Below are 21,847 nucleotides of genomic sequence, written 5' to 3'. Positions count from 1 at the left end.
TCACAACCCAGAGATCGAACCCAGGTCTCCCATATTGCAGGCGGATTCTTTACCAGCTGAGCTATCAGGGAAGCCCTTTTCTTGTGTAGGTATCCAATGAATAGAGTTGAGTTCAGTAATGGATTTCTTGTATAAACCATGCATATATGCTTTATACATTATTTTAAATTTAAACTTCTTTAAAGAGGAGAAAGAACTGAAGAATATATGATAAAATCTGAATGTGTAATCTTGCTAGATTTTTATGATTTTGTCCTAAACTTTTAGCCCTGTACTTGTCTAAGTTATCTAAGATAAGAGGGCTTTTTATATACTTTGTTATGGTGAAAATGTAGGATATGGTAGCGAAAATGACTGGAGGCGTGACTGCACAGATAGTTTGATAAAAGAAACTATATTTTATAATAGTCTTTTGCCCCATGAAGTGCATTTTCTTTGTTTTGTTGTGAGCATAAGTAGTACACTGGTTTTTATCTTAAGATTAATACAATTTCTTGTTTCAGATTAGAGTCAAGTTGTTTATTTTTTCTTTCTTTTATTGTGGTAAAAACCACATAACTTAAAGTTTACCCTGTTAACTATTTTTAAGTGTACGTTGTTCAGTCACTCAGTCATGTCCGACTCTTTGTGACCCAATGGACTGTAGCACGCCAGGCTTCCCTGTCCGTCTTCATGTCCTGGAGCTTGCTCAAACTCATGTCCATTGAGTCGGTGATGCCATCTAGCCATCTCGTCCCCTTCTCCTCCTGCCTTCAGCCTTTCCCAGCATCAGGGTCTTTTCCAGTGAGTCAGCTCTTTGCATCAAGTGGCCAAAGTATTGGAGCTTTAGCTTCAGCATCCGTCCTTCTAATAAATATTCAGGACTGATTTCCTTTAGGATGGACTGGTTGGATCTCCTTGCAGTCCAAGGGACTCTGAAGAGTCTTCTCCAACACCACAGTTAAGTGGTATTTAATACATTTATAATATTGTTCAGCCATCAGCACCAACTATCTCCATAGTTCTTTTCATCTTGGAAAACTGAAACACTCTGCCCATTAAACAGTACCTCTTTATTGCTACTTCCCCATGCTTTTGTCAACCATCATTCTACTTTCTGTCATTTTGACTTTCAGTATCTCATTTAAGAGGAATCATAGAGTTGTTCTCTCTCTTTTTTTTTTTTTTTGGTGGATAACTTACTTTACTCAGCATAATGTTCTCATGGTTCATCCTTGTAGCATATGTCAGAATTTTCTTCCTTTTTTGAGGCTGAATAATATTCCATTGTATATCTATACCACATTTAGCTTATCCATTCATTCATTAATGGGCACTTGATTTGTTTCCACATTTTAACTATTATGAATACTGTTGCTATGAACACGAGTGTACAAAAATCTCTTCGGGACACTGAGGCCATGCTTTCAGTCCTTTTTTGGTATATAGTAAGAAGTAGAGTTGCTGGATTGTATGGTAATTCTATTTTAGTTTTTTGAAGAACTCATATTATTTTCTGTAGTATTTCCGTTTTACATTCCTGTGAATAGTGCACAAGGATTCCCATTTGTCTATATTCTTGCCAATTGTTATTTCTTGTAGGTTTTTATTTTTTACATTTTGATGGCAGCTATCCTAATACTGTGAGGTGACCTTTCATTATAATTTTGATTCACATTTTAATAACAATCAGGATGTTGAACATTTTTTCTTGTGCTTGTTGGCCATTTGTATATCTTCCTTGAAGAAATGTCTATTCACTTCCTTTGCCCATTTTTGAATTTTGTTGTTTTATTGAGTTTTAAGAATTTTCTCTATATTCTGGGTGTTAATCTCTATAGAACAGATGATTTACAAATATTTTCTCCCATTTTGTGGATTGCCTTTTCACCCTGTTGATATTGTCTCCTGATGCACAACATTTACAAACTTTCATGAACTCCAGTTTGTCTGTTGTTTCTTTTGTCGCTCTTGTTTGGTGTTGTATCCAAGAAAGACTCACCAAATCCAGTGGCATGAATCTCTTGCCCTGTGTGTTCTAAGAGATTTATAATTAATAGCTCTTTCATTTAGGGCTTTGATCCATTTTTTAGTTAATTTTTTATGTTAGGTAAAGGTCCAACTTCATTCTTTTGTGTTTGGATATCCAGTTTTCCCAGCTTTCCCCCCATTGAATGATTTTGGCCTCTTTGTGAAAAAATCATTTGACTGTATAAATGAGAGTGTATTTCTGGGGTCTCTATTCTATTCCATTGGTTTATATGTCTGCATTTCTGCCAGTACCCCACTGGGTTTTGATTGCTGTAGCTGTGTAGTAAATTTTGAAATAAGAAAGTAAGAGTCTTCAAGCTGTGTTCTTTTTCAAGATTGATTTTCATATTGGGGATCCCTTGAGATTCCATATGAATATTAGGATGGATTTATTTCTGCAAAAAATGTTAACAGCATTTTGATAAGGATTGCATTGAATCTGTAGGTGACTTTGGGTAGTATTGCCATCTTAATGTTAAGTCTTTCAGCTGATGAACATGGGATGTGTTTTTATTTTTGTCTTCTTTAAATTCTTTCAGCAATATTTTATAGTTTTAATTTTACAAGTCTTTTATCTCCTTGATTAATTCCAAAGTATTTATTCTTTTTGATGCTGTTATAAATAGGATTTTCATTATTTCCTTTTAAGATTGTTCATGTGTATAAGAAATAAACTGATTTTTTAATTTTAACTTTGTATCTTCTACTAGGTTTACTTATTAGCTCCAATAGTTTTCTTTCTGGAATCTTTAGGGTCTTATATATAAGATCATAATATCTGTGAAACGAGGAAACTTTACTTCCTCCTTTGCAGTTTGGATGCTATTTATTTCTTTGTCTTGCTTCATTGCTCTGGCTATAACTTTCAGTATTATGTTGAGTAGAAGTGGCAAAAGTGGGCCTCCTTGTCTTACTCCTGATCCTAGAGGAGAAACATTCAGTCTTTTATTATTGAGTACTATGTTGCTTTTGGTTTTTCACATTTGGCTTGTATTATGTTGAGATTTGAAGTAAGAAATTGACAGACAAATTACTTATTGAGGCTATTTTTTAGAACACTTGAAAATTATAGATGTGTTTCTGAAACTATATCCCACCTGTTTTTAGATGTTGAATCTATTGCATATGTTAGTTGTATACTTGGTATGATGTTTTAACTGTTTCAAATTGAGATGTATTAATTTAAGAGTAGCAATATGAGTAGCTTTGTTATTTTTCAGTTGCTAAGTCCTGTCTGACTCTTTGGGACCCCACGGACTGCAGCACACCAGGCTTCCCTGTCCTTCACTCTCTCCCAGAGTTTGCTCAGATTTATGTCCATTGAGTCAGTGATGCCATCCAACTATCTCATCCTGTCACCTCATTCTTCTGCCCTCAACGTTTCCCAACATCAGGGTATTTTCTAATGAGTCGGCTCTTCACATCAAGTGGCCAAAGTATTTATTGGTGCTTCATCTTCAGCATCAGTCCTTCCAGTGAATATTCAGAGTTGATTTCCTTTAAGATTGACTGGTTTGATCTTGCAGTCCAAAGGACCCTCAAGAATCTTCTCCAGCACCACAGTTGAAAGTATCAATTCTTTGGTGCTCAGCGTTCTTTATGGTCCAACTCTCACATCCATTCATGACTACTGGAAAAACCATAGCTTTGACTATACGGACCTTTGTTGGCAAAGTGATGTCTCTGCTTTTTAATACACTGTCTAGGTTTGTCATAGCTTTTTTTCCAATACCTTAGTTAGATTTTTAATTTGACACTGCTTGATGATTATGTTTATGTATAGTGACTTTCTCTTCTAAAAAATGTTTTTTTCTCTTTCAGGCAACTTAATGCGGCCTCTTTTGAATTATGGTATTGCTTGGTGAGCATATTTTTTTTTTACTTTATGTTAGTTTTCAGAGTAATATTGATTACCCTATGTAATTTAGTTGTATTTTTGGTTTCCTTCTGCAGTATGTCCATGGGCTTCCTGGTTGAAGAGACTGCCCCCCTTGTTTGGAGAGGTCTTATGGTAATGTCTGCCATTGAGAAACTATTGAGGCAGGTAATAAAATTGCTTTAAGTAGAATTTTATTATGGGTACACTGTGGTAAATATTTGCTGGTGAAGGGTCATTAAGGTTTCCAGTCATGTTTGAGATGTTTTGCAAAAGAATCCAGTTGACAGACTGAATTTATAATGAGTTATGTGGCGCCAAGACCAAATTCCACCATCATGTGATTGAAACTTTCCCATTGCTTTTCAGTACTAATGTCTAATGCCTTATTTTATATTGTTCTGTTTCCCTTTTCAGACTCTGTTGAGTCTGTAGTACAATGAGGATATCTATTTTATAAGTAATCTGCCTTCTTTAGATTTATGGTTAATTTCATTGTGGCCAATATTGAGTTATAAGGGCATTGTAGAAATTCTTCAAATGTAGAAAAAAATATTTAAACCACCGTGTTTATGATTTAAAATTGCTTCAGAAGAAAATGAAATTTTATTTTACTCTGAGTACATATGGCTATATATTTATATATATAGTGTCTGTCCAATCAACTTTAATTTATCCTTAAGGAAGAGAACATTTGATTTGATAATCTAAAAATATCAGATGGGCTGTATGTTACTTATAGAAATAAATTTTATTTTTTTCTTAGTTGCTGTACATTTATAGTTAATTATTTTCTAGGTTATAAGTACTTCACATTTTCTCACTGACTCACAACAGTTACCCCTTATTTATTCACGTTTTACTTTAGGTCAGGCACCATGCCATAGGTTGACAGTTCTAATCATAGGTACTCCTATATTCATTTCCAGTTGTTAAAGTAAGTAGATATTTCTTGAACTCTGAAACTCTTCTTTTTCCCCTGTAACATCTTGTCTTATTTTTCTGCTGCTTGAGTTCTGATAAATTTGCTTTTTGATCTTTGTTCCCAGGATCTTTCTGTTTTCCCAGCACATTTAAGTCTCTTGGCTACATTTCTTTCTCTTTTACACTCAGATCCCATAGTTAGTTATTTCAGTTATACTCCTAACAACATTCTGTCCATCCCGTGATCTTGACCTTTATTTTCGTGGATTAAACCAGCCTTTTTTTTCTTTAAGGAAATTTTAAAACAATCTTTATTCAGTTTATAATTAGAGTCAATGAAAATTTGGAAACACAGAAGGAGGATTCTGATTTTAATATTGTTGACTGAAAAAAAAGTACAACCTATAATTTGAAAATTATGTTTTGTTTGGTGGACAAACCGAGGACTTAATCCTTGGATGCAGTCTCTCGGATAACTCTAAGGGACTGCTTCAAAGTGGTTAAGGGAGGAACCAGGATATATGAATTTTTGCAGCAAAGTTTTCCAATTAGTCAGAACATCAAAAGATTACCGTTAATTTGGGGAGAATGGATACATGTATTCATATGGCTTAGTTCCTTTGGTGTCCACCTGAAACTCTCACAACATTGTTAATTGGCTATACTCCAGTATAAAATACAAAAGTTAAAAAAAAATTACTGTTACTAAAGAAAACCACATATCTCAAGGTAAGGAATTTAGTGCTTGTTTATGTACAGGAAGATGCAAGAGCTTGGGCTCACTGAAATCATTCCTCAGTTATCTGGGGCCTCAGCTATCTGGGGCCAGTATCCTGTGCTTTCTCCTTCTAAGCTTGCTCTCAGGGTGCACCATCGGGGTGGCTGCAGCAGCTGACAGACCGCTAGATGACAGACATCCTGTTTCTATCCTAAGTTCCCTCAGGGCTAACTGTCAGGGAGGCTACAGGGCAGTGGCTTGATGGCTGCAAGTCCTTTGTTTACCGATATGGCAGGCAACATTTTTTCATCCTCATTATTGGTTTTCCCCCTCCTGTGTTAGGGTTAGAATTATCAACAGGAAATGATTCAGAATTCCTCCTAAGGCTTTGTGGATGGCCACAAGAAGGTGGAAATTCTTCCACTTTCCACAGTAATCAGACACTTAGAGATTCAAGTCAGTGAGAAGAGACACAGAAATACAGGCCAAAGGTTGGTGTTCTGAGGAGCATGCTCTGTGAAAGTATAATAGCTGGTTAGATGCTCTGTGGGCTTCCCCTGATGGCTCAGCAGGTGAAGAACCTGCGTGCAATCCAGGAGACACAGGACACGCAGGTTCGATCGCTGGTTGGAAAGATCCTCTCGAAAAGGAAATGGCAAACCACTCCAGCATTCTTACCTGAAAAATCCCATGGACAGAAGAGCCTGGAGGGCTACAGTCAGCAACAAATTTCCTTCGTTTCTTGATGTTCTATATAGCAGTGGATTGTGGAGGATACCTAGTTCATTGGCCAATTAAAAAAAAATTGAATATAACACATGTACAGAATATAACACGTATACATGATCTGATCTGATACATGTACATAAGGGTCCAGATAGATGGATTATCCCAAAGAGAAAATACCTTTGTACTCATCACCTTGGACAAAATAAGCAGAATACCAGTGTTTCAGATGCTCTTCTATCTCATCCCAGATACTAATTTGTAGGGAGATGATAAGTACTTGTGGTCAGTCTGCCATCTTAAGCTAAAATCTGTTTTTAAAGTTGTTTTTCCTTTCTTTCAATGTTTTACTGGGTTAAACTTACAGATATAGTAGGATGCACATATCTTATATATGGAGTTCAATGATTTTTGATAAACATATATAACTATGTAACCACACCCCAGTCAAGATAGAGAACATTTTTATCCCCCTCTAGAAAGTTTCCTTGGGCTCCCTTGCTGCTGCTGCTAAGTCACTTCAGTCGTGTCCGACCCTGTGCGACCCCATAGATAGCAGCCCACCAGGCTCCCCCATCCCTGGGATTCTCCAGGCAAGAATACTGGAGTGGGTTGCCATTTCCTTCTCCAGTGCATGAAAGTAAAAAGTGTAAGTGAAGTCGCTCAGTCGTGTCCGACTCTTAGTGTCCCCACGGACTGCAGCCTACCAGGCCCCTCCATCCTTGGGATTTTCCAGGCAAGAGTACTGGAGTGGGGTGCCATTGCCTTCTCCACTTAGGCCATCACTATTGTGACTTCTGTCACTCTAAGTGAGTTTTGTGTGTTCTTATATATTTCATATAAAGGGAACCTTGTAGTATAATTTCCTTTTGCATCTCATTTGTTTTTCTTAGCCTAATGCTTTTAAAATCATCCTTGTTGCATGTATCAGTAGCTGAGTCCTTTGTATTGCTGAGTAGTAATTCCTTTGCATGAATATAACCCAATTTATAACTTCTGATGATAGACAATTGTGTAGTCTCCAGTTTTGGGCTATTATGAATGATGCTGCTGTAAATACTTGTACAGGTATTCATAACGGTTCCAACTGTTTCACATCCTTTTTTTGTGTGTGTTATCATTCTCTTCATTGGTGGCTGTAAAAATGATGTCTTCCGATGGTTTCGGTTTGTGCTTCCCTGATGGTCAGTGATGTTAAGCCCCTTTTCATGTGCATGTTAGATATTGCTGTGTCTTCTTTCATAAGTGTTATGTTCAAGTCCTTCACTTTTTTTGGCTCATTTCTCTTCTTGTAATTGAGTATTCTGGCTATGAGTCCATTATCAGATACATATATTGGGAATATTTCTCCCAGTCTGTGGCTTGCCTTTTGATGAGCTGAAGTTGTAAATTTTCATGAAATCCAGTTTATCAAAAAATTATGTTTAATGCTTAGTGCTCTCTGTGTCCTCTGTAGGAAATCTTTGCCTGTCTACCCCAAGGTTGTAAAGATATTCCTGTATATTTCTTTTATCTTAAAACTTATGGGTCTGGCTTGTATATATTGAATTAATTTTCATGTGTGAAGTGAGATAATGATCGAGGTTTATATTTTTCGTTGTTGTGTGATAACAGGAAATATTTATTCTTTGTCCTTTGGTCCTGACACAAAGCTCCCCAAACCCTTGGAATTTCCTGAGTGGTAGATTTGTCCTTTGTCATTCATAAGGAGCCCCTTTTTCAGCACACTGGCTGGTTCATGCTAGGGAGATGACTTAGGGTGGAATCTCTAGATAGCCTCAGATGGGACTGGTCACCAGAAGACCAAGTATTTAGAGAGTTAGAATTTTCCACCTCACCTGCCTACCTCTGGGAAGGGGATATGGGGTGGACTGCAGATTAAACGCTATAAAACTCTTGAATAAGATTTGATGAGCTTCTGGGTTGTAAAACACATCCATGTGCTGGGTAGGTTGTGTACCCTAGCTCCATGGGGACAGAAGCTCCTGTGCTCAGAGCCCTTTTGAACCTTGCCCTGTGTACTTACCACTTCTTCATCTGCCCTTTCATCTGTATCCTATACCCTTTGTAATAAACTGGGAAATGTAAGTAAACATTTCTGTGAGCTCTGTGAGCTGCTCAAGTACAATATAGGCACACCTAAGATATTTTAAGTTTGGTTCCAGACCAGTACAATGAAGTGAGTATCACAATAAAGCCATTACACAAACTTTTTTGTTTCCCAGTGCACAAAGAGTTTTGTTTCACTGTACTTTAGTCTGTTAAGTATACAGTAGCATTATGTCTAAAAGAAACATTGTACATACCTTAATTAAGAAACACTTTATTGCTGGAAAGCATTAACCATCATCTAAGTCTTCAGCAGTCCCTTGGACTGCAAGGAGATCCAACCAGTCCATTCTGAAGGAGATCAGCCCTGGGATTTCTTTGGAAGGAATGATGCTAAAGCTGAAACTCCAGTACTTTGGCCACCTCATGCAAAGAGTTGACTCATTGGAAAAGACCCTGATGCTGGGAGGAATTGGGGGCAGGAGGAGAAGGGGACGCCAGAGGATGAGATGGCTGGATAGCATCACTGACTTGATGGACGTGAGTCTGAGTGAACTCCGGGAGTTGGTGATGGACAAGGAGGCCTGGTGTGCTGCGATTCATGGGGTTGCAAAGAGTCGGACATGACTGAGCGACTGAACTGAACTGAACTGAAGTCTTCAGCAAGTCATAATCTTTTTGCAATAGTGACATCAAAGGTCAGTGATCACAGATCACAGTGACAAATACAGTAATAATTAACAAGTTTGAAATATTGTAAGGATTACCAAAATGTGATGCAGAGACACAAAGGGAGTAAATGCTCATGTGGAAAAATGGTCCTGAAAGACTTGCTTGATGCAGGTTTGCCACAAACCTTCAATTTGTAAAAAATGCAGTATCTGTGAAGCATGATAAAATGAGATATGTTTGTAATTGAACTTAAGGAGAGGGATCTTGAGAACCTCTGATTAATAGCCAGTTAGCCCCAAAGCACATGTAACAGCCTGGATTTGTGATTGGCATCTGAATTGGGTGCAGTCTATTGGGACTAAGCCCTTAATATGGAATCTGATGCTATCTCCAGGGAGAGAGTGTCAGAGTTAATTGCTTGGTCATATTGGAAAATACACATTATCTAATTTTTCTAGCATTATTTGTTGAGAAGACTTCCCTTTCCCCATTGAATGGACTTGATACATTAGACAAAAATCAATTAAGCTTATGTATAGGGTCTATCTCTGGACACTGCTGTATTCCAGTAATAGTTGAATCCTTACAGTAAAACCATATTGTCTTAATGATTGTAGCTCTTTAGAAGGCTTATTAATATCAGAAAGTGAGAGTCCTCCAACTTTGTTCTTTCTTAAGATTACTTTGACTACTTTAGGTTTTTTCACATTTCTATATAATTTTCATATTCAGCTTATCAATTTGTAAAGCATATTACTGTTTTCATTAGGATTTGTTCAGCTGCTAAGTCGTATCCAACTCTTTGTGACCCAGTGGACTGCAGCACACCAGGCTCCTCTGTCCTCCATTATCCCCTGGAGTTTGCTCAAATTTATGTCCATTGAGTCGATGATGCTGTCTAACTGAGTCGGTGATGCTGTCTAACCCTTTCATCCTCTGCCACCCCCTTTTGCCTTTAATCTTTCCCAGAATCAAGGTCTTTTTCAGTGACTCAGCTCTTCCTAATCAGGTGGCCAAAGTGTTGGAGCTTCAGCTTTAGCATCATCTTTCTAATGAGTATTCAGGGTTGATTTCCTTTAAGATTGACTGGTTTGATCACCTTGCAGTCCACAGTACTCCAAAAGCATCAGTTCTTTGGTGCCCACCCTTCTTTATGGTTCAATCTCACATCCATACGTGACTACTAGAAAAACCAGAGCTTTGATTATATGGACCTTTGTTGGCAAAGTGATGTATCTGATTTTTAATATGCTATCTAGGTTTGTCATAGCTTTCCTTCCAAGGAGCAAGTGTCTTTTAATTTCATGGCTGCAGTCAACATCCACAGTGCTTTTGGAGCCCAAGAAAACAAAATCTGTCACTGCTTCCACTTTTTCCACTTCTATTTGCTGTGAAGCGATGGGACCAGATGCCATATCTTAAATTTTTTGAATGTTGAGTTTTAAGCCAGCTTTTTCACTCTCTTCTTTCACCCTCATTAAGAAGCTCTTTACTTCCTCTTCAGTTTCTGCCTTTAGAGTGGTATCATCTGCATATCTGAGGTTGTTGATATTTCTTCTGGCAATGTTGATTTCAACTTGTGATTTATCCCACCTGGCATTTCACATGATATACTCTGCATGTAAGTTAAATAAGCAGGATGACAATATACAGCCTTGTGGTACTCCTTTCTCAATTTTGAACCCGTCCATTGTTCCATGTCCAGTTCTAGCTGTTGCTTCTTGACCCACATACAGGTTTCTCAGGATATAGGTAAGATGGTCTGGTACTCCCATCTCTTTAAGAATTTTAGTCAGTGAAATAGAAGTAGATATATTTTCTTGAATTCTCTTGCTTTCTTGATGATCCAACACATGTTGGCAATTTTTATCTCTGGTTCCTCTGCCTTTTCTAAACCTGGCTTGTACATCTGGAAGTTCTTGGTTCATGTACTACTGAAGCCTAGCTTGAAGGATTTTGAGCATAGCCTTGTTAACATGTGAAATGAGCGCAATTGTACAGTAGTTTGAATATTCTTTGGCATTGCCCTTCTTTGGGATTGGTATGAGAACTGACCTTTTCCAATCCTATGGCCACTGCTGAGTTTTCCAAATTTGCTGACATATTGAGCACAGCACTTTAACAGCATCACCTTTTAAAATTTTAAATAGCTCAGCTAGAATTCCATCACCTCCACTAGCTTTGTTTGTGGTAATGCTTCTCAAGTAATGCTCCACGATTTCTGGCTCTAGGTGAGTGACCACACCATCATGGTTATCCAGATCATTAAGACTTTTTTTGTATAATTCTTCTGTGTATTCTTGCCACTTCTTCTTAATCGCCTCTGCTTGTTTTAGTTCCTTACTGTTTTTGTCCTTTTTTGTGCCTATCCTTGCATGAAATATTCCCTTGACATATCCAATTTTCTTGAATAGATCTCTAGTCTTTCTCATTCTATTGTTTTCCTCTATTTCTATGCATTGTTCTCTTAAGAAGGCTTTCTTATCTCTCCTTGCTATTCTCTGGAACTCTGCCTTAAGTTGGGTATATCTTTCCCTTTCTCCCTTGGGTTTTGCTTCTCCTCTTTCCTCCATTATATGTAAAGCCTCCTTAGACAACCACTTTGCCTTTTTCTATTTCTTTTTCTTTTGGATGGTTTTGGTCACGGCCTCCTGTACAACATTACAAACCTCTGTCCATAGTTCTTCAGGCACTCTACCAGATCTAATTCCTTGAATCTATTTGTCACCTCCACTGTATAATCATAAGGGATTTGGTTTAGGTCACCTGAATGGCCTAGTGTTTTCCCCTATTTTCTTCAATTTAAGCCTGAATTTTGCAATTAGGAGTGTATAGAGCTTCTCCATCTTTAACTCCTAAGAATATAATCAATTTGATTTCCATATTGACCATCTGGTGCTGTTCCATTGTCTTCTGCTTCTCATTATTTCCAATAAGCAATATGCCCTAATTTGTCTAATTGATGTCCATAGCTCAGTAGCTAAGGGCATGGACTATGGAGCCACAATTGCCTGAGTCCAATACTTACTACACATGTAATAGCTGTATATCCTTGGGCAGAAAGCTCTCTGGGCTTTAGTCTCCTAACCAGTATAATGGGGTTAATAGTATCTACCACATTATAAAAATTAAATGAGTTTATAATATTCTTAGAAAGCATAGTAATTTTATATAAGTGTGCCATGTTATTACTGTACTTTATCAACCTTAATACAAATTAGATTCTCTCCAAATTTTAACATTTTCTAATCAGAATGCATCTTATGAGTGATAACTTCTCAGAATTCCTTTATCTGTGGCTTGAATTCTGGTTCTTCCAGAGATATTTTGTGTTGTTTCTTCATTCATCTGGGGTGTTTTCAACCGGAGGCAACTTTATTTATTTTCAAAATTTAGTTTTAATTGGAGGATAATAGCTTTATAATGTTGTGTTCATTTCTGCCGTTCATCAACATGAATCAGCCCTAGGTATACACACATCCTCTCCCTCTTGAACCTCCCTCCCACCTCCCACCCCTTGAGGCAACTTTAAATAGAATTCGTTTTTGGGACCAGTCTGGTGGTCAGAATTCAGATGGAAAGCTCCATGGGTACCAATTTTGGTTCATTGTCTTTAGGAGGTGTTTTTCTGCCTTCTGCCATGGCCTGGAGAGGTGCATATTTCCTTGAAATTTATTTCTCACTTGAGGATTTATGTTTTATTTACCTTTAGAAGAAGAGAGTTTAGTCTTTTAGGGCCCCAACTTTACGAAAGTTTCTTCTATTAGATTCTTTCTCATCTTAGGTGTTTGCTCTATTTTCTTCTGACATAAAATAATGATACATCTTATAATAAGTAGGGTATTAGATTTCTTGATATTAGGTGTCATTATTATTGTCATAATCACCACCATCCTCCCTGAGACATCTAATTTCATGACTTCAGCTATATTAATTATAGTAGCAGACTTCTCTTTGGTTAATATTCCGATTTGAGGTGGTGATTTTGTGAGGAAAAGGAATTAGTCAAGAAGAAGAGAAGTAGTTCAAGTAGGAAAAGAACTAAGAATGCTAATATCATAAAGTGTTTGCAGCCATGGTTTTTCAACATATCTGCATAGTAGAGTCATTTGGGAATTTTAAAAAAATTTCAAATTTCAGGTCACACCCCAGACAGAGTAAATCATAAACTCTTGGGGTGTTAACTAGGCATCAGTGTTTTTGGAACTTTGCATCTGATTCCACTGTGTAGATAAGTTTGGGAACCACTAGTTTCAAGAAGGATAGGTCAGTGAGAGTGAGGATTGAAAAAGGGCAAGAAATAATAGATGGTAGGTAACCATTTATGATCCCTTAGTAGTATAGTGAATGAAAAATGTCAGATGATAGATGTTTAAGAATGAATTTATAGCATGACCTTGGAAGTAGAGTTGTATAAAGCCCATAATATAAAATAGGCCATTCAGCAGTGATGGGGAAAAGGAAAGAAAAACAGGGTGGAAACTTAAGGAGGAATGGTATCAAATGAAAACCCTTTTCATTTGTTTTCCGAGTAGGGCAGGCATACCTTTTCCAAAGCACAGAATATAGTGTAGAAGGACTGAAGAATAGAAAATGAGAGGATTATTGAAAGAGGAATATTATGAAAGAGGCAAAAGGGAAGGGGATTAAAAAGTTATGAATTATTTATAGAAAATAAGTTTTCAGTCCAAGTTTGGTGAGTACAATGAAAAGAAGAACAGATGAGGGAACCCCATCATAACTGATACTAAAAAGAGGTTAACCAAAATTCGTATTTCCTAGATCTTCTCAGTGGAAGGAAAAAGATAGTGAGTTTACTCAGTTGAGCAAATTTGGTTCACAAATTTCTGTATTCATAAAAATTGTCTAGGGAGCTAGTTGAAAATTCATATTTATAGCCTTCCCATTCCACTCCCCCACTTGAACATTTTCCTCAGTAGGTTCAAAGGAGGGCCAAGAAGTTTGCATTTTTAATAGATTATCCCAGGTGAGTCGTCTTAATGCTGGTGGTTCTGAAATCAAGGTTGGTTATACCTTGGGCTAGAGGCAGTGCTTTTGAACTGCTTTCAGAGGAATAAAAAAAAGATGAGAGAAATGAGCCCTGTGCAACAGCCAAGGCCCACTGGATGCTAAATGTGATTTTCTTAGGTTTGATGAGTTTTTGTGACTGTCTTTAGCAACTCTCCAAAGCCTGAAAGCTGACGTAGGTGAAATCTGTTGTTGGATCCAGGATCGGCATGGCAGAAAATCCAGACGGGAAACACATCCAGGGCATCAATGAAGGAAATATTGAATTCACGGTCTGGTTTCCTGGAAGACAGGCAGTCAGGAGGGATCAGGAGGCTGAGTGTAAAATCGAAGGCATCACATAATTGAGAATCATTCTTTATGGGGAAGAAGTGGTTCAGTAGCTTGGTAGGAACAAGTGTAGAAAGTTTCAGATAAATTGATTTTGTTAGGGAAGGGAGGGGCATTAGAAAGGTTGGGCCTTCCTTCCTTATTTGAAAATTTGGTGTTGTTGAAGAAAGGCACGTTTCTCTCAAAGTGAGAAAATTGTCAAGGATCAAGTTATCTCATTGTGGGATGGTAATAGGGTTGCTAGATAAAATGCAAGATATACTTAGTTAAGTTTGAGGTCAGATACACAGGGAATAAGTTTTAAGTATGGACATGTCCCAAATATTGCTTGGGTCATGCTCACACTAAGAAAGTATTCATTGTATATCTGATATTCATATTTAACTGAGAGGCCCATGGATGGAGGAGCCTGGTGGGCTGCAGTCCATGGGGTCACGAAGAGTTGGACACGACTGAGCGACTTCACTTTCACTTTTCACTTTCATGTATTGGAGAAGGAAATGGCAACCCACTCCAGTGTTCTTGCCTGGAGAATCCCAGGGACAGGGGAGCCTGGTGGGCTGCCGTCTATGGGGTCACAGAGTCGGACACAACTGAAGTGACTTGGCAGCAGTGTCCTCTATTTCTTTCTTTTTTTTTTTTTTTTACTAAGTCTGGCAACCTTTGGTAGAAATGATGTTTCATAAGATATAGATAAGAGCCAGGCTGGGAGAAGGTTGTCACGGTGGTGGAGTGGAACTGAGTTGTTTGAGAATAGAAAGTATGAAGTAGTATCAGGGGAATATTATTTAGCCAAGAGTGTCACATATAAATAATCAAAATAAGATGACCATTAGAGTGGGAGATGAGACAAAGAATTATTGTGTATTAAAGTAAGGGAGCTCTGCCAGGATCATTCTTTGTAATTTTGTAAAGAAAGATGGTTTGTCAATTTATTTTACCAACGTCTGCAGCTTCTTCTGAAGCATAACTTATTTTTCTGGATACAGAAGCAGTTGTATAGGGAGTCTCTCATGGTTTCAGTTGCCAGTGTCTAGTTAATTTATCTGCATAATATCACCCCACCTCCTTTCAACCTCATCTACTAAAAGGATGGGAAGAGATTGATGAATAAATGTTGTGTGTTCATGAATGCATCTTGTGATGAGTTGCAGGAAAGCATGCCAGCCCATAAAAATAGAAGTTAAACTTTATGATCAATTAGGAAAACTAGGCAGATAAATGCTAGAATGTCATTTTGAATAGTAGATTTATCTTTGTGTTTTTCTTTTTATTCTCCTGATTTTGGAAACAATTTCCTTTTATTTTCCATCTTGACTTTAAATAATTAAAGGCACAAACATTTAGTATCATTTCACTCAATGAATAACTGATAGTTTAAAATTTTTCTATTGTTCGTTGATTCTGGAGTAATATTTTTTTTCCTCTTAAGTGGTGCTCAACATAGATATAATTAGTTTAACTCAAACAAGGAAATCTTGTCTTAGAATCTTTGACTTTAAAAATGTGGGATATTGGAAAAATAACTTTAGTTAGTAGAAGAAGAGCATGGGAAGGAAAACTTCAAAGGCTAGTCTGGTGTCAGCACCTGCTGCGGTCACAGTGTAAACCCTGAAGACCAGGGATTTTGGCAGCAGTCTCAGTGCTTTTAGTTCATTCTCCAGTATCCCCAAATGTGAAGCAGATGCCAGTTTCTTCTCTAGGGCTCTGATAATGGCATATAATGAGTTGGTTGTTTCCTAGCAACTAAAGAAGCAGTTTCACTTTAGCTGATCCTGCAATAGGAATGAGACATTTTCCCTTGATAGCTGGTATTAGTGATTTCCCTGACAATGGAATTTCACTTCTGAATAAGGAATGTTCTCAGCCTTTGGTTTCCTAAAGAATTTTGCTTTTGAGTGTGGGCTAAGCTCTGCTTAATCCTGTATAAAATGAAAAAAATTTCTTGAGCCCCCTAAGTACCTCTCATGGGAAGAGCCAAAGGAGTTTGATACATCATTTCTCAAATGGCAAGTCATTATACAAGAAGCTATAATGGGTGTATTTTTCCCAGTGTTTAACAGGATAATTAACAGCCAGATTCTTTTCTGTATTTAATGTTTGAGGCAACCAAGGTTTATTAAGTATTGGCCAATGTATGGTAGAAAATATATATATGAAACTTTATTACCATTTCAATATACAGTGTAATAAAAATATCTTCTAATCTATAACCTACTTTATTTCAAACAGTATTCTATACATAAAGTTACTATTATACCAGTTATTACAGTAGTTCATTTTATACTAAACTGTTGAACAATTTAATGTTTAACTTTAAATAATTGCTAATATTTAGTTGTACTTAATTGTGGCATATCTAAATCCTTATTTGGCAGTGGTAATAGATCAGAGGTCTTCTGATTATTAAGATACATGGAAGCATGAAAATATTACTTTAAATAATTTTCTTTTAGTCATTCATAGTTTAAACAATTCCTAAGGAAATTATCTGTTTTTCTTCCTTTGATATTATATAACTAATAATCATTAAGAATTATAATATGATATATTAAATTTCAGAAGTTCCTACTTAGTCAAAGAAATAAAATGTTAAATGATGTTCTTAAGATAATTAAGTTAACCATGTCTAAATATACTAAAGAAATTTATTGCCTTGCATGGAAAAGTTTCTCAGACTATGCATTAAATGTAGATCAAGTTATTGAATGTTTTCCTTGTCACTTTTGGGCATCTGCCCTTATTCATTTCTATGATTTTTGCGTCATCAGATAGTTAGCAAGTCTCATATTTAAAAACACTTTATTAGGCTTCCATGAAGCATTAAAGAACAAAGAACATTAGTGAATTCAGTTGGACAGGACAGTAGTCTCTCAGGCACCTAAAGACCTGATTTTTCCTTAAAAAGTTTTTAAACATGAGGCACAGTTTCTGTGTAATATCTCAGTTACTACTCTTAGATTTCTTTGGGACTTCTGAGGTGACAGAATCAAGCATGTTAAGCATTGTTTTTAATTATCCTTTCCCTTTTAAAACTATAGATTAGTCAACAAGGAAATAGAGATACAATATAACTAAAGTCTAGTTCTTTGAAATACTTTTCTGAGGCAGTATTAGCTAAGAAATAGCTCAATTTGATTAACCTGGCAGGCGTTTCTTTTGATCACTGCATTTATTCACTCATTTCGCAATCAGATACTTGTACAGTATCAGATACTTGTACTTCTACAAATACAGTACAATTCTGTACTTTTAAAATGTCATCAGACTTTTTGTCATTGTCAGCAGCACATATTTAAGTGGCTCCTGCAAAGGTTTGTCTAGTCAAGGCTATGGTTTTTCCTGTGGTCATGTATGGATGTGAGAGTTGGACTGTGAAGAAGGCTAAGCGCCGAAGAATTGATGCCTTTGAACTGTGGTGTTGGAGAAGAGTCTTGAGAGTCCCTTGGACTGCAAGGAGATCCAACCAGTCCATTCTGAAGGAGATCAGCCCTGCGATTTCTTTGGAAGGAATGATGCTGAAGCTGAAACTCTAGTACTTTGGCCACCTCATGCGAAGAGTTGACTCATTGGAAAAGACTCTGATGCCGGGAGGGATTGGGGGCAGGAGGAGAAGGGGAAGACAGAGGATGAGATGGCTGGATGGCATCACTGACTCGATGGACGTGAGTCTGAGTGAACTCCGGGAGTTTGTGATGGACAGGGAGGCCTGGTGTACTGCGATTCATGGGGTCACAAAGAGTAGGACACGACTGAGCGACTGAACTGAACTGACTGTGTTTGGGGGGCCACTGTTTAGATGCTGAGGACACAAGGATTATGTAAGATGTAGTTCCACCTTTGAAAATGTCAAAGCTTTTAGTTGCAGACCTACTTTTGAGTTTTGGTCATAAGCAAGATGTTTTGAACATTAGACATTTTGATAATGATACTGTTTTACAGTGTTTTGTTTAAGGCAGTCAAGGCTGGTACTTAGAGGACAAAGCTGAATATTATACAGTATTGACCATTCAAGTTGGTGGTATTGTCATGAGACCAGGTTTAACCAATTCATTTCGGTTCCATGTCATAGAAGGAACCATGCAGTCACATTGAAAGGGAATGAGTTCTCAGGAATTGAAAATGGCTTATGAATATAAATGCTGGTTATTTCCTCCAACTTAAAGTACCCTTTTTAAAAATAACAGTTGTCAGAGATGACTTACATGAGTTCCTCCAACTCACCATGATGACTATTCTTATATATGCAGCTTTGAATACAAGCTTTTACAGTGTTCTAGGCTGGCACCGACTTCCCTAATCCCCCACCCCAAGCCATTTCTGGTAAATTTCTCAAGCATCAGAGTGGATCTAACACGTCATTACTTCACCAGTTTACTCATGTGTGCTGATCCCTGTTAACACAGGCGTAGACATACGTTTTCACCTGATAGAACTACTTAATGACCAGAATGTTTAAATGGGTATTTTTATGAAGAAAACAATAGAAGTAAAGCAACCAAAGTACATATATAAAAAGAAGAGTTCTTGTTGTCCAGTGTCAGCCACTGATATTCTCTGTGTAGCACTGATATTCTTCTGTGTAGTTTTGGGTTGGAGCAATTTCTAAGTTTGGGAGGACCCTGCTTCTCAGAGCTTCTTTTCTAACCTGACACCCACAGAAGGCCTCCCGCTGCAGCCCTCTGACCATATATACCTGAGTCAGATTATTCTCTGCTGTCTATTCTCTGCTGATCAGCCCTACTCCTGGTACCTTTGGAAGATGAATTTTCCTATTTGTGGTCATGAATTCCTTTCTCGGGTTTTAGGTGTTTCAGTCATATCTTGCTCTGGTCTAGATGCAGGAATCAGCATGTCATCTCCTATCCCTTCTCATGTGGTACCTCATTAGCTATTTCTTCACATGGCTCACCCCTTTGGCAAGGATAGGCTTTGTCACCTGTCTAGTTAAATGTCCTTCTTCCCTAGAACTTTTCAGTAGTGTATTCGGTTTCTCATTTCTGGTCTTCCCTTTTCTTCTCAGCTCAAAGCCCTTGTTTACTTTGGATAGCTCTTTTTGCCTGAGTGAAAAACATGTTCTCAGCCTATCTGTAGGCTCACCCACCCTCTAGGAGTGATAGAAGCTGTGGACTCAGATTACCAGTTTTGAGTCCCTGGCAGTGGTTCTAGTGCTTCCCAGTGAGAGAGATGGGGCCTTCCTGATTTTGTCCCATCATATTAATTTTTCATTCTCAGTAGTGAACATAGAGAATCAGGATTCATTTTCAGGACGTAGAGTGGGAAGGGAGGCACAGTGTGACTATTCAGTCCCAATGAAATACAACAGCAGATTTCATTTATGACTTTTCTGACACCTAAATTGGGAAGTAAGGACAAATAAAGAAAAACAGAGCATCTGGCTTGACTCCAGGCCTTGCATCTGGAAGGAAAGCAGGAAAGGAAGTAACAAGGAAGAAAGGACAGAAAGGTACTAGGAAATTGAAGTAATTTTTGTGGTTTAAACTTGGTCAGTGTTTCATTGACCATGCAAAGATGCTCTAGTATTCTTTTGCGTCTAACAGCACAGGAAGCTTTCCCCATTTCCTTCTTTGTGTAACTACCTGGGGGAAGTAATAGGGGTCCTTGGACAGTCATTTCATATTAAAGATGGCTCTCACTGTAGCTCTGACATAGTAGGAAGCATACAGAATCCTGTCGTGTTTTTAAGAGAATTGACAAAATGGACTCTCTCAATTAAGTTGAAGTCAGCAATCAAAATTAGTGCAAAAGGAATCACTACTAGAAAATTGTGCCAAGCCAGTGAAATACATTAATCAAAGGGCAATGGAATGATGTCAAATATAAATCATTAGCAGCAAAAACCAACGAGGCTAAAATAATTGCCTTAGGAAATGAATAAAATAAAAGTAGACTAATTATCCAAACCTTATAATTTCCCATTTCTACCTTGAACACTTCAGAATTCCTAACTTTCTATAACTTTCTAATTCTTTTATATTGTTGATCCAGACTTTTAAGAATAAGCTACAATAATATGAAATGAGTCTAGGATAGAGGGTAATTATAAAAGGTAGGACCTTGTCTTCTGCAGTTATAATTAAGAAGCCTTAATAAAGATCAAGATTAATAAAGTAAGATTACTTACTGGGCCCTTAGGAGAGCTTCTTAGAGCTGTGGCCCCTTTGGATGGACAGGGCTTTTTCTATTTCCTTAGGTCCAGAGGGAGAATCATGGGTGAGAATCATATCTTAGAAGCCTACTGCTGCTGCTGCTAAGTCGCTTCAGTCGTGTCCGACTCTGTGCGACCCCATAGACTGCAGCCCACCAGGCTCCACCGTCCCTGGAATTCTCCAGGCAAGAACACTGGAGTGGGTTGCCATTTCCTTCTCCAATGCATGAAAGTGAAAAGTGAAAGTAAAGTCGCTCAGTCGTGCCTGACTCTTAGCGACCCCATAGACTACAGCCTACCAGGCTCCTCCATCCATGGGATTTTCCAGGCAAGAGTACTGGAGTGGGTTGCCATTGCCTTCTCCGAGAAGCCTACTAGAGCTGTTCAAATTCCAAAAATATTTGAATAGATCCCAAGCAGGCTATAAGGAGAGTTGTGGTTGTTACTGGGGACTTTATAGGATTTTGACCACTTTTTATTATTTAAATAGATACTGTACCTAATTGATTTTTTTTTTCCTAATTGATTTTAAGATAGATATTTTTTCAAATTTCAGTATCTCTGAAATTGGAGTATATTTTATAATCATTAAATCTTGACATCACATTTGTTTAATTATTAACTTTTTAATCTTTTTTGGTATATAAAATAATGGTATATCATACAATCTATGATGTCTTCTGTATGGAAAATATTATTTTAACTGTGACTGCTTTGGTGCTGATTGAATTATATTCTCATCTTTTTCACAGTCACTGCAGAATGATTCTATGTCATTCATTTTGGTCAGGTATTTTTATTGTTGAAAGACTGTTTTAAACTGCTGGTGACAGCTTTGGCAACCTGTTCATCCTCTTTCATCTCCTCATCACTAACTTAATTTTCCTTCTTATTGCTTAGCCAAAGCCTGCCAGATTATTCTTCCCAGTGTCTGATTTTGGGGATGTCAGTCATTGAGTCTCCCTATTACTTTTTACAGCAACCTATCCTCTGTCATTTTTCATTTGTTCAGTGGTTAGATTTAGAGAAATTGTAGATAAGAAAGGCATGAAACTTGATGGCATAGATTCTTTTTGTTTCTGTGAACCTTTACTTAATTTTTATTTGATGTTGATAAAAAGTGCACTGAAAGAAATGAAAACATCCTTTTTAAAGAAAATTTCTTTTTGTATTTATGCCAAGCCTATATATATATGTATGTATGTCCATAGCAACAAATTTGTCAGATCCTCAATGTAGAAAGCATCAGATTAAATAGATTGAATTAATGTATTATCACTGGATAATTTTAAACTACTAAAAATAGCTAATATTGAGTTTTTACTATATACTGAGCCTTATGCTG

At 37.3% G+C, this 21,847-nt stretch overlaps 1 protein-coding gene across 15 annotated transcripts in view; it reads left to right on the top strand.

Annotated features, from left to right (window-relative positions):
- The window catches only part of NUBPL (NUBP iron-sulfur cluster assembly factor, mitochondrial), a 269,591-nt gene that overhangs the window by 97,064 nt on the left and 150,680 nt on the right, over positions 1 to 21,847 (top strand). For 14 of the 15 annotated variants that reach the window (XM_086363699.1, XM_086363697.1, XM_086363707.1 and 11 more), the window contains 2 exons: positions 3,832 to 3,871; positions 3,964 to 4,054. In XM_086363699.1, the coding sequence (XP_086219825.1) occupies positions 3,832 to 3,871; positions 3,964 to 4,054 (131 nt within the window). Of the gene's footprint in view, positions 1 to 3,831; positions 3,872 to 3,963; positions 4,055 to 20,547; positions 20,666 to 21,847 lie in introns of those variants that run through there. The other variant, XM_086363710.1, reaches the window with a different exon arrangement.

This window comes from Bos grunniens, chromosome 21, assembly GCF_055505025.1.
Source record: "Bos grunniens cultivar Pamir isolate PY7600 chromosome 21, Bosgru_T2T1.0, whole genome shotgun sequence".
Lineage (NCBI taxonomy): Eukaryota > Metazoa > Chordata > Mammalia > Artiodactyla > Bovidae > Bos > Bos grunniens.
The sequence above is the reverse complement of the archived record's forward strand: the minus strand, read 5'-3'. Positions and strand labels throughout refer to the sequence as shown.